The 13,359-nt window shown below is 38.6% G+C and overlaps 3 protein-coding genes across 8 annotated transcripts; 1 reads left to right on the top strand and 2 right to left on the bottom strand.

The window, feature by feature from the left end:
• Nucleotides 1–74: 74 nt before the first annotated feature.
• On the bottom strand, nt 75–1,904 carry si:dkey-42p14.3 (EF-hand calcium-binding domain-containing protein 10). The gene is made up of 4 exons (XM_034589051.1): nt 1,631–1,904; nt 955–1,119; nt 564–654; nt 75–457 (listed from the first exon to the last, which is right to left on the bottom strand). The coding sequence occupies exons 1-4, from the start codon at nt 1,824–1,826 to the stop codon at nt 412–414; spliced, it is 498 nt and encodes a 165-aa protein (XP_034444942.1). The 5' UTR covers nt 1,827–1,904; the 3' UTR covers nt 75–411.
• Nucleotides 1,905–3,268: 1,364 nt separating this feature from the next.
• c6h12orf73 (chromosome 6 C12orf73 homolog) lies at nt 3,269–6,330 on the bottom strand. Of its 3 annotated transcripts, none has more exons than XM_034589064.1 (3): nt 6,197–6,330; nt 5,179–5,309; nt 3,269–4,264 (listed from the first exon to the last, which is right to left on the bottom strand). In XM_034589064.1, the coding sequence occupies exons 2-3, from the start codon at nt 5,284–5,286 to the stop codon at nt 4,145–4,147; spliced, it is 228 nt and encodes a 75-aa protein (XP_034444955.1). In that variant the 5' UTR covers nt 5,287–5,309; nt 6,197–6,330; the 3' UTR covers nt 3,269–4,144. The 3 variants fall into 3 exon arrangements, with proteins under 3 accessions (XP_034444955.1, XP_034444956.1, XP_034444954.1); XM_034589065.1 differs by having other exon boundaries at nt 5,179–5,305; nt 6,193–6,315; XM_034589063.1 differs by lacking the exon at nt 6,197–6,330 and adding an exon at nt 6,080–6,101 and having other exon boundaries at nt 5,179–5,305.
• Nucleotides 6,331–6,969: 639 nt separating this feature from the next.
• On the top strand, nt 6,970–13,077 carry tdg.2 (thymine DNA glycosylase, tandem duplicate 2). Of its 4 annotated transcripts, none has more exons than XM_034589020.1 (10): nt 6,970–7,094; nt 8,759–9,072; nt 9,284–9,483; nt 9,684–9,753; nt 10,677–10,812; nt 10,985–11,067; nt 11,183–11,277; nt 11,366–11,537; nt 11,729–11,884; nt 12,708–13,077. In XM_034589020.1, exons 1-9 carry the CDS (start codon nt 7,084–7,086, stop codon nt 11,833–11,835), a joined length of 1,188 nt encoding a protein of 395 aa, XP_034444911.1. In that variant the 5' UTR covers nt 6,970–7,083; the 3' UTR covers nt 11,836–11,884; nt 12,708–13,077. The 4 variants fall into 4 exon arrangements, with proteins under 4 accessions (XP_034444911.1, XP_034444912.1, XP_034444910.1 ...); XM_034589021.1 differs by having other exon boundaries at nt 6,991–7,085; XM_034589019.1 differs by having other exon boundaries at nt 6,996–7,297.
• Nucleotides 13,078–13,359: the final 282 nt, after the last annotated feature.

The following is a 13,359-nucleotide window of genomic DNA, read 5'->3' as shown; positions in this document are numbered from 1 at the left end:
CACCACAATTTACCATCTTCTGTATCAAACATCCTCATGTGTGAGGTTACTAGAATAAATAAATGTGCAATTAAAATATGTACGACTGTATGTAACTTAATTTTTTATAAACATCATAAATGATATTTGAAAATATTTTTGTCAGTATTTGAATAGAGAGAATCATCCATCATGACAAGGATCACTTTGGCTTCACAACCTCCAGTTGTAAGAAGAAAGACCATCACTGCATATTTCTATCAATACTTGAATGTGTGAAACTACCTGAACCAGTATATACAATATATAGCAATAATAAAACAGGCTCATTTGACCAAACACAGTTCACTCCTCCCAGTCACATCCAGGTGCACTTCAAGATTATAACACTGGATACATAAATATCAACTGGGTGGGCGAAAACATCGATATTCACAGTTGTTCATATGTTGCTGAGCTTCTCTGCAGGCCTTGCATCCTGTTAAAACAAAATAACATAAACATTCCTTCATAAGATGGTGAACTTTAAAGGGCTTGTTAGTATTGTTTTGTCATGATGTTTATAGTTTAGAAGCTGCCCTTACGCTTCTGTTTTAAACGTCTCATAGGATATTCTGTCTTCATTAGCACCTTCAGGACATTCATCAAAGTCCTTTATGCCCAGTGTGGTCAGAGCTGTGGAGAAACAGGATCAGTTCATTATGAAGTGATACTTGGCTGAAAAACACATTTACCTAAATTAATAATTAGTCTACTACGTATAATTATTTTATAATTAAAGGTTCTGATAAAGAAAAACTGAATACCTATGTGAAAAATGAATGCATACAAATATTTCTATAATTTCCCCTGGTGACCTGAGAATTATGTAGTCACTTTGAATAACAATCATGGATTTTAATTATATTGAGGGTGTGTGCAGTGCCAGTCCCTCAACCCAAGAAAATATCAAAAGTGTCCACATCGTGTGCTCACCGTGCTTGTATTGCGCAAAAGTGATGTGTTCTATATTGGTGGGGTCCAGGATCCCTAAGACTGCGTCCAGGTTGGAGTTGTTGAACAGATTTGGCCCTTGACCCCCGCTCTCTTGAGACATCTTTAGCTGTTCCAGCTGCTCAACAAGAAACTGTGTGGGTTTCTCTGAATGAAAGAATCAATCAAAACACATAATATAACATGACTATTGAAGTGAAATGATTGAATGATTTAGAGAAAGTTTGAGGCAAAATTCAGAACAACCACAACTGAATAAAACCGGGTATGATCAAGGACTTCAAATATTATAGCAACACGAATCTATATTGTGTCTAAATACGCTTTGAATACAATATTCACTATAAGTCCCGGAGAGGACCATTCCACCATGGTGGTGGAAGTAGTAACCTCAGAGACACACAGCAATACATGTACATTCATTCTTCAAGGATGTAGTTTGTAGTTCTTTGAGGATGTCGTTTGTAGTGCATTATACAGAGATGTGTTTCGAGAGTAAACTAGATATCGTATATCTGTGGCTGAGAAGCTGCGCAACAACTTGTTCCGGCTTCTCACCGCCGTGTAAATAGAGTTTGAACGCTAACTATCGCCAAAGCTATTCTTACGACACAGTGTGGGAGGACGTCGTGTGTGAACCAGAGGAATCATGTCTAACCAGGTCTGTAGAAGAAGAGCAGACTGCTCAGGTTTTCCAACAGCTCCATTATTCTGTGTCTTTTCAGATATTCTGCAGCGTCTCGTTCTTTCTCGGTCGCCATTTTCTCCGCATCCCGTTTGTTGAAACGTGTTGCTATGATACCAGCCGTGGAGGAGCACTGCTGTCGGAGAGAAGTGGAAATAAAACATTTCATTCATTATTGATTCATTGAGCTACAAGAACAAGAATTAATACATTTGTTTCAAAAGTGGTTAATCTACAAATAAATAGACTAATTTACAAAGTCATTAATTATTTGATATGTTAACAGTCAATAAAAGAAACAACAGAAAACAATCAATATGTAGATCATTTATAAGCACAGAATTAATTTACAAAGAAATAATGACAATTTTAATAATCTATTTGAAATTACTGTTTATAAAGACAAATAAATACCTTGATTCACAAAGTGAAGAGCACCGATTTTATCTAGGGATGCGAAGCGTCACTGTGCGGGCCGAGCACTTGCAAACTCGGGACCTGATGCGGCCGCGGGGGAGGGCGGACATGGACCGGGAGAAATGGCTCTGCGTTGAGTGCGTTTTGCGCAAGGATAAACGCGTCAATTTGGGGGCCAATTGGACAATGTACAGTGGAGTTACAACAACTTTATTTTCATGGCGAATCCGTAGGTGGCACTATGACACTGAGTCAACATTGACATAATGGAGCTGTTCAGGCCGGGACTCTGATCATATAGGTGAGAATTTTGGTGCTCACTGGACAATGCACAGTAGAGTTTAAAAAAATGTCCATTTCACAAACTATAAGCAATAAGGCTTATAGTAATATAGTAGTTCCTAATAAGCGATAACATACACAGGTCAATTGCTCAACTCAGATCTTAAGGTAATTTCACAAAAATTATATAAATTGTTTCCATTATCGCTTCATTACTTTCTCTGAGTATGCATACCTCCTCTATTATCTCGTTATTTATTTCCATCAAAAGCCCTATTTCCATTTTCAATTGCACAACCTCTTTTTTAAATCTCTGTTGTTACACAAATGTAGGTTGAGGGAGATTGAACACAGTACACTGAAGTTACAGCAATTTCATGTGTCACTGTGACATGTTGGAATTTGACGCCTAACATGGTGTTCGACAAAAACTCACAGTTTCGATATGACTTCATCATCAATGTCTTGAGGCCCTTCTGACAAAGTTTGACATGGTCGTGGTCAATGGCCGAAGAGGAATTAATCAAAGATTAAGTTGTTGTATCTCCGATGTGCATTGTCCAATCAGCTCCAAAATTCGGTCACATGATCATTCTCGACCTGAATAGATCTATTAGTCTGTGTGTGTGTTAGCGCCACTTACTGGCAACAGGAAGTAAGCGTAGTTTTACAACTTTAATTCGATTTACATTAAATTTTCAAGGAGAGGACGTCCATTTAGAAAAAAATTGTATAAATGCCCTGGGTTATGAGCAGTCAGCCAATCCTGCTCAAACCTAAAGTGGTTGAGAGGGACAGTTTATTAAAATTTTTACATTATTAACATTGTATTTATTTTCATTGATTTTATCTTATTGCTTTTATCTTATTGAATAAAGCACATTATCTACAATTAAAGTAACCATCTCTTAGTTCTATTGTGTGACACTTTATTATATTATTGGTTTAAATTGCCAGTAGACTGTTCTCAGTGATGTACAAGCACAGATTGTGTGTGACGAAGCCAGACTCATGATGTCCAATCAGATGAAAGTTCTTACAAGTTGTCTCTAGACTAAATTAAAATTTCCCAAGCAGCAAATATATAATTTCAGCTTGACATTATTTCCAGCACATGCAACATCTGTTATATTTGACAAGGAAGCTGTTGTTAACTGAGTATTTTCATATGCCAGTTGGAGTGCTATTGAAAGGTGAGGGGGCGAAAGCTTTGGGAAGAAGACAGTAAGGACTAGACAAGTGTCTTTCATCTCACCCCAGAAGAATTAGGATGTGGTTCAGGGTAATTCAGAGCCTGAGCAGGAGTCCTGTACTGCCTGAGTAACACCATGTTGGTCAATCGTCAAAATTGTATATTCATTTTGCAGTTCTATGTATATGCCTGAGTAAAATATTAACTGGGATATATTTCATCGAAAAATATTCTTTGTACATAGTCAAAACCATAAACAGCTTCATGACCTTACAGCAGTTGCTGTGTGTAGCACATTTCATCAATCTACAGATACAGATACAAACACAATCAAAAAGGATGTAAAGATGTATTGACAACAGATGGATACAACTGGATGTAAAAGATAAGGTCTTCGTCTTGGGCAGCAAAACTCCAACATTGTTGTATTCAGTCTCATTCGTTTGAGCCATTGTAAGAAAATGGCAAACACAGAAGATCTCCATTTACTGATGTCCCAGTTCACCCAGGCATTCTTCAGCCTCTAGCTGTTGGCAAAAACTGGACAAAGTCTGCTCGATTGTGTGTCCATCACACAGAGGACGTATAACTCCACATCAGTCCACTTTTTGTTCTTCTCTGAGCTGCTGTAACGTAGCAGCAGCTTCTTCTCTGACTCTGTATCCCTGCAGTTCTGTCTGAAGCTCCCCAGGCCTTGGTGGGATCTCTGGTATACTCTGAAAGAGCAGAACAGCAAGTATTGTTGAACAAACACTGAAAGAAAACAGAGGCCATTCAGTTGGGTGCAGTATTTTTGTAGTCTATTTTTGAATTTTCATGTCTTAACAAATTATTTGACACTTCAACAATTTAGCTACACATGAAGTTGATGCTGAAAAAACGTTCAACGACCTTAAACACCAACATTAGAGATCTGGTTGTTTGGTACAGATTCTGACACAGTTGTGCCAGATGTTTGCAGATTGGTTTAAAAACCTGAATCATCGCTACTGTACTGTATATAAAAGCTGCACAAGTTTACCCCTGGAGTGTGGTGGCTGTCAAAGGACATTAAAAACTGGATTTCAAGTGAACAGATGAAGTGCAATATGCTGGGTGATTGTTAAATCCAGAATCAAGGCCAATTCTGTGAGCTCTGGGTCCGAGGAGGAATTTACCTGTCTGTGCACAGGGGAGGAGTTTTGAAGGGGAGGTTATTTAAGGTCTGGGTGTATCCAGCCACATCCCTTTGTTTGCGACCATGTAGACATGAACCAATCCTAATAGCCCCTCATGTTTGGTGGTGATATATATGAGAGAAATGTGTGTTCCTGATGAAGATTTCAGACGCTTTGTTGACTTAGTAGATGCATAAAGTATGTAAGTAAATGTCTTTATTTATTTTACTTGTTTAGTAATGGTACGCATGGTAATGAGTTAATTTATGTGTTTTATTATCCAGAAATATCATTAATTCAACATCCATCTATTCTTCCATCCATCAACCTATTGTGAAATTTACAAATTCAAAGTCTTTTTCAGTGACCTCAAAGTATGCATCACTTGTGTTGTATTGATTTCATCTACAGAGCATGCACTTAAAAACACAGACAGGACATTGAGGGGGGAAATGGTTTCTTTTGTCCCTCACCAGATCAGGTAGGTAGTACTGATGGACGACTTGTGCTCCTGCAAACATGGCCAGTACACTGCCTCCAAACATCCTCAGGTACCGAGGCCAAGACACACCGGCTGGCATCCTCACACACTTCCTGCACCTGGAGAGAGAAAGTCATCTATATGAGAAGGCAGTTTTATTTATAAAGCAAATGTCATACATAGAGGCAGAGTGAAGGTGCTGGACATGGACACCAAAAAAATGTTTTTCTGTTTTCAATTTCCTAGCAAAAATAAAAGAGGTGAAAAAAAAAAAAGAAATACAAGGGGTCTGTTGCCCGTATAAAGAATTACAAAATAAGTATAGGGAGTAAAATAGTACAAATGCAATTAATAGAAACGTGTGCAACAAAACAATAATACTAATATAAATACAATGATGGTATGACATTAGATTTCGTTTTGGTCAATGGATGGGGCAGAGGCATTTCATCTTTCTCTGCTCTCCTTTTTAGTTGGGTGCTAAGTGTAATAATATGTTAAATCATTTTCTTGCAGGATAAAAAAAAACATGGTCCAGTAAAATAACGCCTCATAATCAGGACCATGCATCATAAAATTGGGAAACCAAATTCAGGGATTCTGAACAAGCAGCTACTGTGGGCGAGCACTTGATTTTTAGTATTAAGTAATCATCGTAAATGAGCTGTTTATGATATCAATGTCAATGTATGTTAGCATCTTTAATTAGCAGCATAGGTTATTAGTAGCATAGGTTAGCAGCATAGGTTATTAGCAGCATAGCTTAGTAGCATAGGTTAGCACCTTTGGTTAGCAGCACAGGTTATTAGCAGCATTGGTTATTAACATAGATTGGCAGCATAGGTTAGCAGCATAGGTTATTGGCAGCATGGGTTAGTAGCCAAGGTTAGCACATTTGGTTAGCAGCACAGGTTATCAGCAGAGGTTGGCAGCAGAGGTTAGCACTGATGTAACAGTGACACAAGTTGAACAGACAATAGTGACAAAGACATGATCTTAAACTTACCGTGTTTATGTCACAGTCATTTAAATAAGCAAAGTGACGCTGTTTTCATGATGTCTCAGACATTAGTGTCACACAGGTCATGCTGTTCAGCTGACACGGAGATGGTCTGACAGAGGGAGGAGCTCTCACTCTTTCTTTACTCACTCTTTCTTTATTCACAAAAAACCCAGTTTACATTTGTAAACTGGGTTTTTTGTGAATTTACGTGTTGAAGACGATAGTTATTTAATTCAAAAACATTTTAAGCTTCAATGATTAAGATAACACACTCGCTGTGTATTCTGCTGCGTTGAGGTTGCATTTAATAAAATCAATTTCTACATAGTTTGTGAGTGAAAAGCTGATATCGCTGGCTGAATAGTATTTGGACCTGTGTAAGACACTTACATCCGGGGAGTAGTAACAAGAAGTAAATAATAATCCAGATATTAGACTGACTCGTAATATGACACCTCCTATTTTTCTGTGTCGTCCAGTTTTTCACTGTGGAGTGAGGTTCTTTATAAAAATATACATATCTTTGGCTGCTGCCTTCTTCTGCGGCATTAACTCATGCGTGATACGACTTCTACCGCCATCTAGAGGCAGCAGGAGGATGTGCAGTCTGTGAAGCGTACAATAGACCTGCTTTGTCCCACGTGTGTTTCGTGATGTTTAGAATAATACGGAATCAGTGCCGTTTCAATTATTAATAATGATAATAAATAATAATCGATCGTTTGCGGTGGTGGGTCGATTTAGTGGTGTGGCTAAATGTGCACCTCCAAACCAAGAGGTGGCGGTAAAGCTTGACTCAACCCGAGTAAGCGTAGACGTCGATCGTTTAAATGGTCTTTGTTTTGGGAGGACTACCAGCCCCCACGTCTCCTTATTTGAAAATTACAGAACAAAATGTATGACAGGTACGTTAGTTCGATCATATGGCTTCATGTTTCGTTAATGAGTCGCTCTCTTCCGGGTTCCTCGCCGTTGCGTTTTGTTGTTAGCTCACTGTTGAGTTAAAGCCTCCAGCTTCCTGTCTTCTTTGTGCCTGCGGTGTCTGTTAACGTGCTCAAATATCCACACAGTTCGTGTTTACTACTGTTTACATGAACGAACGCGGCAGGTCAGTAAATGTTCATCCATTCAAACAAGTCGACAGTTAAGATGGAGGAAAACCAGTTCACATCACTGACGGTTCCCTCGGATTATTTTCAGCAGTGGTGAGTTGGTGTTGGAGGTGCAGGCAGGTCCTGGGTCTTCATTGTCATGCATGAGGTGGACAATTTAAACAAATCATCTGACACGATACCATACACACCCCTACACTTTCTATCCAGGTTTGTAGCTAGTGATGGTACATTAATGAATGGTAATTAGATATTCCTATGAATAGAGGCTCCTGAGGGAGGACTATTATCTTAAATCTGAGGTATCCTGAGTTATTATCCAGGTGTGTAACAATAAATCTATTAACTCCCAGGTAATCTCTAGGAGTCATGTTGCACCAGGAATATTAAGGCTGCAAGGATTATTAAATAAAAGGAAAATCATTAATGTGATTCATTGATTTCTATTATTGTGTCATGAACTTTAGGCAGGACACATGTTTACAAGACACCAATATTTAGTGGGGGAGGAATAGTAATAATGACAACAATAATCATTTACATTTTGATTATTGATTGATTTTGGTGATTTTTCAAACAAAGAAGCCAAATGTTGGCTGGTTTATTTGTGGTAAAACATAGTTAAAGAGACTGAAAGAATTTCTTCTCATTTGTTTACACCCTGTCAAATCAATACATTTTGGGTTTGGTCTGTTGTTCAGACACATTAAGACATTTAAAGGCATTACTTTGGCCGACACAAATATGTTGTGGCTTTTTTTCCTCTATTTTGGAAATTTAACAGACTGAGTGAAGGAGTAATGCAGAAATTAAGAGGCAGATTAATAAAAGTGATCTTTAGTCGCAGCTCTCTCATGAGAAATATCCTGCAGCTGGTTTGCACCATGTAAAGGGAAGCAAACATTCCACCATCACGTGCTACAGGCTTTATAAATCCACGTGCACTCTATCTATTTGCCAACTGTAGTATGGACACAGCCGTAAGAGAAACTCTTCACGTGTTTGACTTGTAGTTGAATTCACATCAGTCACAATCATGCAACTCCTATTAATTGTTTGTATGTTTTCACTCCGTTCCAGACAGATTTGACTTTAGTGAACAATCAATGTGGAGTGTTTAAAATAGTTAAAAAAAATGTGTGGCTGTAACAAATACATGTTTGAGCTAAATATTCCCAGAAAAGAGCAAATAATGTCAATAAAGGTGTAATGAATGAGATTCAGAGAAAGCAAACATGTTTACATCAGCGCATGTATGTTTGTAAGTATTGTGCCTTGTTTGCCTCACTCACATTTTCATGCACTGCATCAAACACCAGACGTAACTTTTTTTTTTCTTGTTGTGTCCAGGTCAGTGTTATTTTCTGTTGTTGCTCACCCTTCTCTCCTTTCTCTCCGTAACCCTCTTCCTCCTTTTTGTCCACTCCTCTTCTCTCATGCACCCTCTTCTTTTCCAGGTACCAGTCCAGCCAGCAGCACCCTGAGGCGCAGCATGTGATGCCCTATCACAACATGGGCTATCACACAGAAGGTCCCAGAGATGAGCTTGTCATGGCTGAGCTATCTGTCCATCGGGAGCAGCCTCTTTATCAGGATCCTTTTTACCAGAACTACCCTGCAGCCCCAAATCACTACCAGGAGCAGATGTACAATGTCAGGGATCAGCAGCAACATCTCGGCGTCCAGCATCACTCTCAGCATCATCATGTAATACAGCAGCAGGAGCAGCAGAGTGTCCAGCACCAGCCTCAGCCTGCGGGGCCACCTCAAGGTATTTGAGATGTTTTAAATCAAATACATTTCCCCTCAGAACACAAACTGAGTATAAGCTGCAGTAGGTCCCTTTCAGCCATCTTTATAGAAGTTAATAGCGTAGCCATAAAATGTTTGTAGCCAAACAAACTACAAAATGCCAGCCTGCATCTTTCATTTTTTTATTTTCTGTGTCATATTTCCCACCTCACTCCTCGTCTTTGTCGCAGTTGTGACACCAGTGAAGAAAAAGAGAGGCCGGCCTCCAAAACAGCAGGCGGAGGATGGCGAGACGCAGGAGGAGGAGGATGAGGCCGAAGCAGCCAAGAAGGCCAAGAGGGCTCTCAACCGCTTCAACGGCATGACAGTGGCTGAGGTCATGGCCAAAACCCTGCCTGACGTTATTACCTACAATCTTGACATTTTGATAGTGAGTTATTTAATGAGGCGCCTATTGAGAATGTATTTGTTTATATGAATAATTGGTGGGTTAATGTTGTTTGTGACAATTATACAAGGAAAACCTCCAAATTTAAAACCACTCTACACATAATCAACACGTAATGTGGTCACATAAAACTGTAGTTTTTAGGTCTATTGCCATAGTAACACCTTCATGTTTCTCCTCAGATTGGAATTAACCCAGGACTTATGTCAGCCTACAAAGGACACCATTACCCAAACCCAGGAAACCATTTCTGTATGTTGAATTTCAATTTCATTACTGACTACAGGGAGTATATGCCAGTATTCACTTTTAACTGCTTCTACCCTGTTTGACCCGGTCGTGGTGGGCTCATCATTACAAATGTTTGTTATGCTGTTCAGATTTGTTGTAATTTCAAACGCAAACAGATACCAAAGCTTCCAGGGACCTAACATAATGATATGATACAATTGAACTTTGTAATGTTCAATCCAGCCATGTTTGTGCAGCCATGGTGTCTTGGGTTTGAATTTTTCACTGTGTATAAAATATGTAGCTGCAGTGAATCAGTGGAACAATCAGACAACAGAATATAATGTATATGCTGGACACTGTACAATTTGGAAAAAACTTTTCGTTCACATTTAAGCTTTTTAATGGGTCAGTAAACATTTTGGGGCTAATAGTAAGTATCTGGATGCAAATTCAAATTTATCATCAGTGAAGGTTTTTTCCCCCGACAGGTTTTCAAAGTGAGACGTCGCTAAGATCAGTGTGAACAAGGCTTTCATAAGCTTTTGGGGCTAGATCCTGAATAATATTTGTTATCACACTACTTCTAAAGTATAAAAGGCACAAAACGTTTTTTTCTCTCAATAATCTTCTGCGTTTATTATCTTAGTCTTTTAAGTCTCTTTATGTGTCGTGCACTGTTTTATTGTTATGCTAACGATACTGGTGCTGCACCCCTCATAGCACAGAACATCATTTTACAGAGAAAATATTTACTGATTTGTCATATTTATCATCAGCTCATTACGTCATACTGTAAAACAAACCTGCTCATTGTCCAGCTGTGCGTGACAATGAAGTCGTGCAGATTCAGTGCAGCTACAATACCTGAAAGTATTTCAAAAAACTGGTTAAGGTCAATTGTGCTGACACCTTGTATTTGCTCAATATGCTCTTCTGTACAGGGAAATGTTTGTTTCTCTCTGGTCTAACTGACCAGCAGCTCACCTTCATGCATGATGAGAGCTTGCCGGAGACGTACAGCATCGGCTTCACCAACATGGTGGAGAGGACCACGCCTGGCAGCAAGGACCTCTCCAGGTCAGGGAGAAAAACACATTGTGATGTATAGTTTGTAGAAAGGCAGTTTCAATTACAATTAAGAAATCAAACATCACAGTTTGGTCATTAACGTTATAGTCTAATCTAATTCAGTGATTACCATGAAAGAAAACATTGCAAAGATTTTTTATGGCTGTATCTTTTTTTACAGTAAGGAGATTCGTGAAGGAGGTCGACAGTTACTCGACAAGTTGCAGAAATACAAACCATTAATAGCAGCTTTTAATGGCAAAGGTAAAATTATTGTAACAATGAAATAAGTACTTTTCTCAATTTCTGTTCTTGTATGTTTTTTCTCATAAAGTCATTGAATAAGTTCGATGGAAATAAATATATATATCTTTTGCAGGTATTTATGAAATCTTTTGCAAAGAAACGTTTGGTGTGAAGGCAAAAAATCTGGAGTTTGGACTGCAGCCCTACAAAATCCCAGAAACTGAAACAGTATGAAGAAACAGTACTCAAATAATTCTTAAAAAATACTCAACAATTCACACAAGCATTTTCAAAGTATATTTCCTCTCACCAATAGGTGTGCTACTTGATGCCCTCATCAAGTCCGCGCTGTGCCCAGTTTCCCCGAGCGCAGGATAAGGTGCATTTCTACATCAAGCTGAAGGAGCTGAGAGACAAGATGAAAGGTTCCGGACCCAAACTAGAGGTGGAAGAGACTCAGTACTCCTTCGATCTGCTGCTAGCCAAAGGTAAACAGTTGCTACAATTCTCTTAAAGCTGAAACACAGGTGTTTTATTCATTTTATGGCCTATTTGGCTGCAGAGATGTACTTGCTTTTGTTGGATTTTCTGAAGCAAAAGCATGGTATGTCATTGTTAGTTTGACAGACACATTTAGATCTGGATTCAAATTTGACCTCCTCTCCAATTTGTTTTGCAGAGGATGCAAAGAAGATGGCAATCAAAGAAGAGCAGGTGGATCCAGAGTATGAAAGCTGTAGTGCTCAACAAGACGACGTGAGGCAAAGCAGCAGCGTCTCCAACTAAAACAGGCTGAGGAGAGGAGAAAAACTGGCCTCTTTCCCGTAGCACACAGGTAGTGCAGTTACCACATGGTTTTTACGTGAATTTAGCTTTAGTATGTGGACATAAATATTTCAGTTGAATATAATAATATAAATGTTGACCTACAAGACACGGGCAACCAGTCCAGGGTGTACCCCGGCTCCAGCTGCACCTGTGACCTTTACAGGATAAGTGGTGCACATGATGGGTGGATGAATAATGTAACTGTGAAAATGACTGCAAACCATTGTGACAGATTACCAGTGGAGGAGGAAGTATTCAGATCGTTTACTTAATGAGTAGAAATACCATCATTTAAGAATACTCTGTTCTATGTCCTGCATCCTTAACTCTGCTAAAAGTATTTACACAATATATTGAATCATTATTATTATTAATGCATTTACATGTTGGTCCATTTTAATGTTGTAGCTAATTGTGGTAGAGCACATTTCACTAAGTGTTTCTACTAGTATATTATAGTAATTTCAATTGATTTAGTGTAAAATAATTCCTCAGAATTGTCTTTTAAGAACAGTATTTCAGTAAATATACTTAGTTACATTCAGCCACTGTAAATGACTATCTCAAGCAAGTCCTTTTGTTGTTGTTGTTCTACAATACTGACATGAAAAACTGATTTACCAATAACATAAATAATACCATGCTTTGAAATTCTTTTGTGTGTAAATATACAGTTTGCAGCAAATTGCATAAAGCACACTAAAAACACCGTCACGATTCTTTTAAAGATCTTTTGTGTGTTTTCTTGAAATGAGATAATATGCGGAGCTAGTACCAATGTATTGGTTATGGTCTTATGCATAATTCATTGTTAATGTGATATCTTGCAGAATCACTGCAGCTGGAGATGATCCCTCAACATTTACCAGCCGCATTGGTTGCCCGATGCGTCAGTAAGAATAAGAAGCCCTCTGATGACACCACGAGAAGAGAGCAGTCACACTGTTTCTGACGCATTGCAATGTGACGCACAATAAAGTGCACAAACAGTTACATTTTCTTACTCCGAAGAAGACTGTGCATGTTTTTGGTGTTTTTTAAAATCACTATTTATTGCATTTTTAAGGTGTGTGTCCAGTGACTTATTTTTGTATTTTGAAAGAATGACATTTTATGATTTATCAGCTGTATAAATAGGTACTTGTACTCAAGAATTTCTAATCTGTTATTACAGAGTTATTAAATCTCTTCTAACGCTGACACATGTATCGTGTGATTGTCCAAAGTAAATCATGTGAAGCTGCAACTGATGAAACACTAACATATCAAAAAGGTTTTTTTCCCCCAGCAGCCTTGTGTGCAGTACACTGCTGCATACCGTAAACTGAGCATATAGCTGCGGGGGAAAAACACGGACAAAATTGGAATAACAAATGAATGTTTTCTCAATCAAAGCACACAGTGAGGATATGCACTTTACAAAAGCAGTCACTAACCCACCAGCCACATTCAGTTTCCCATTGAGAAACCTCTCAAATGAAC

Source organism: Hippoglossus hippoglossus, chromosome 6 (assembly GCF_009819705.1).
Source record: "Hippoglossus hippoglossus isolate fHipHip1 chromosome 6, fHipHip1.pri, whole genome shotgun sequence".
Taxonomy (NCBI): Eukaryota; Metazoa; Chordata; class Actinopteri; order Pleuronectiformes; family Pleuronectidae; genus Hippoglossus; species Hippoglossus hippoglossus.
This window is presented reverse-complemented; position numbering and strand designations above follow the sequence as displayed.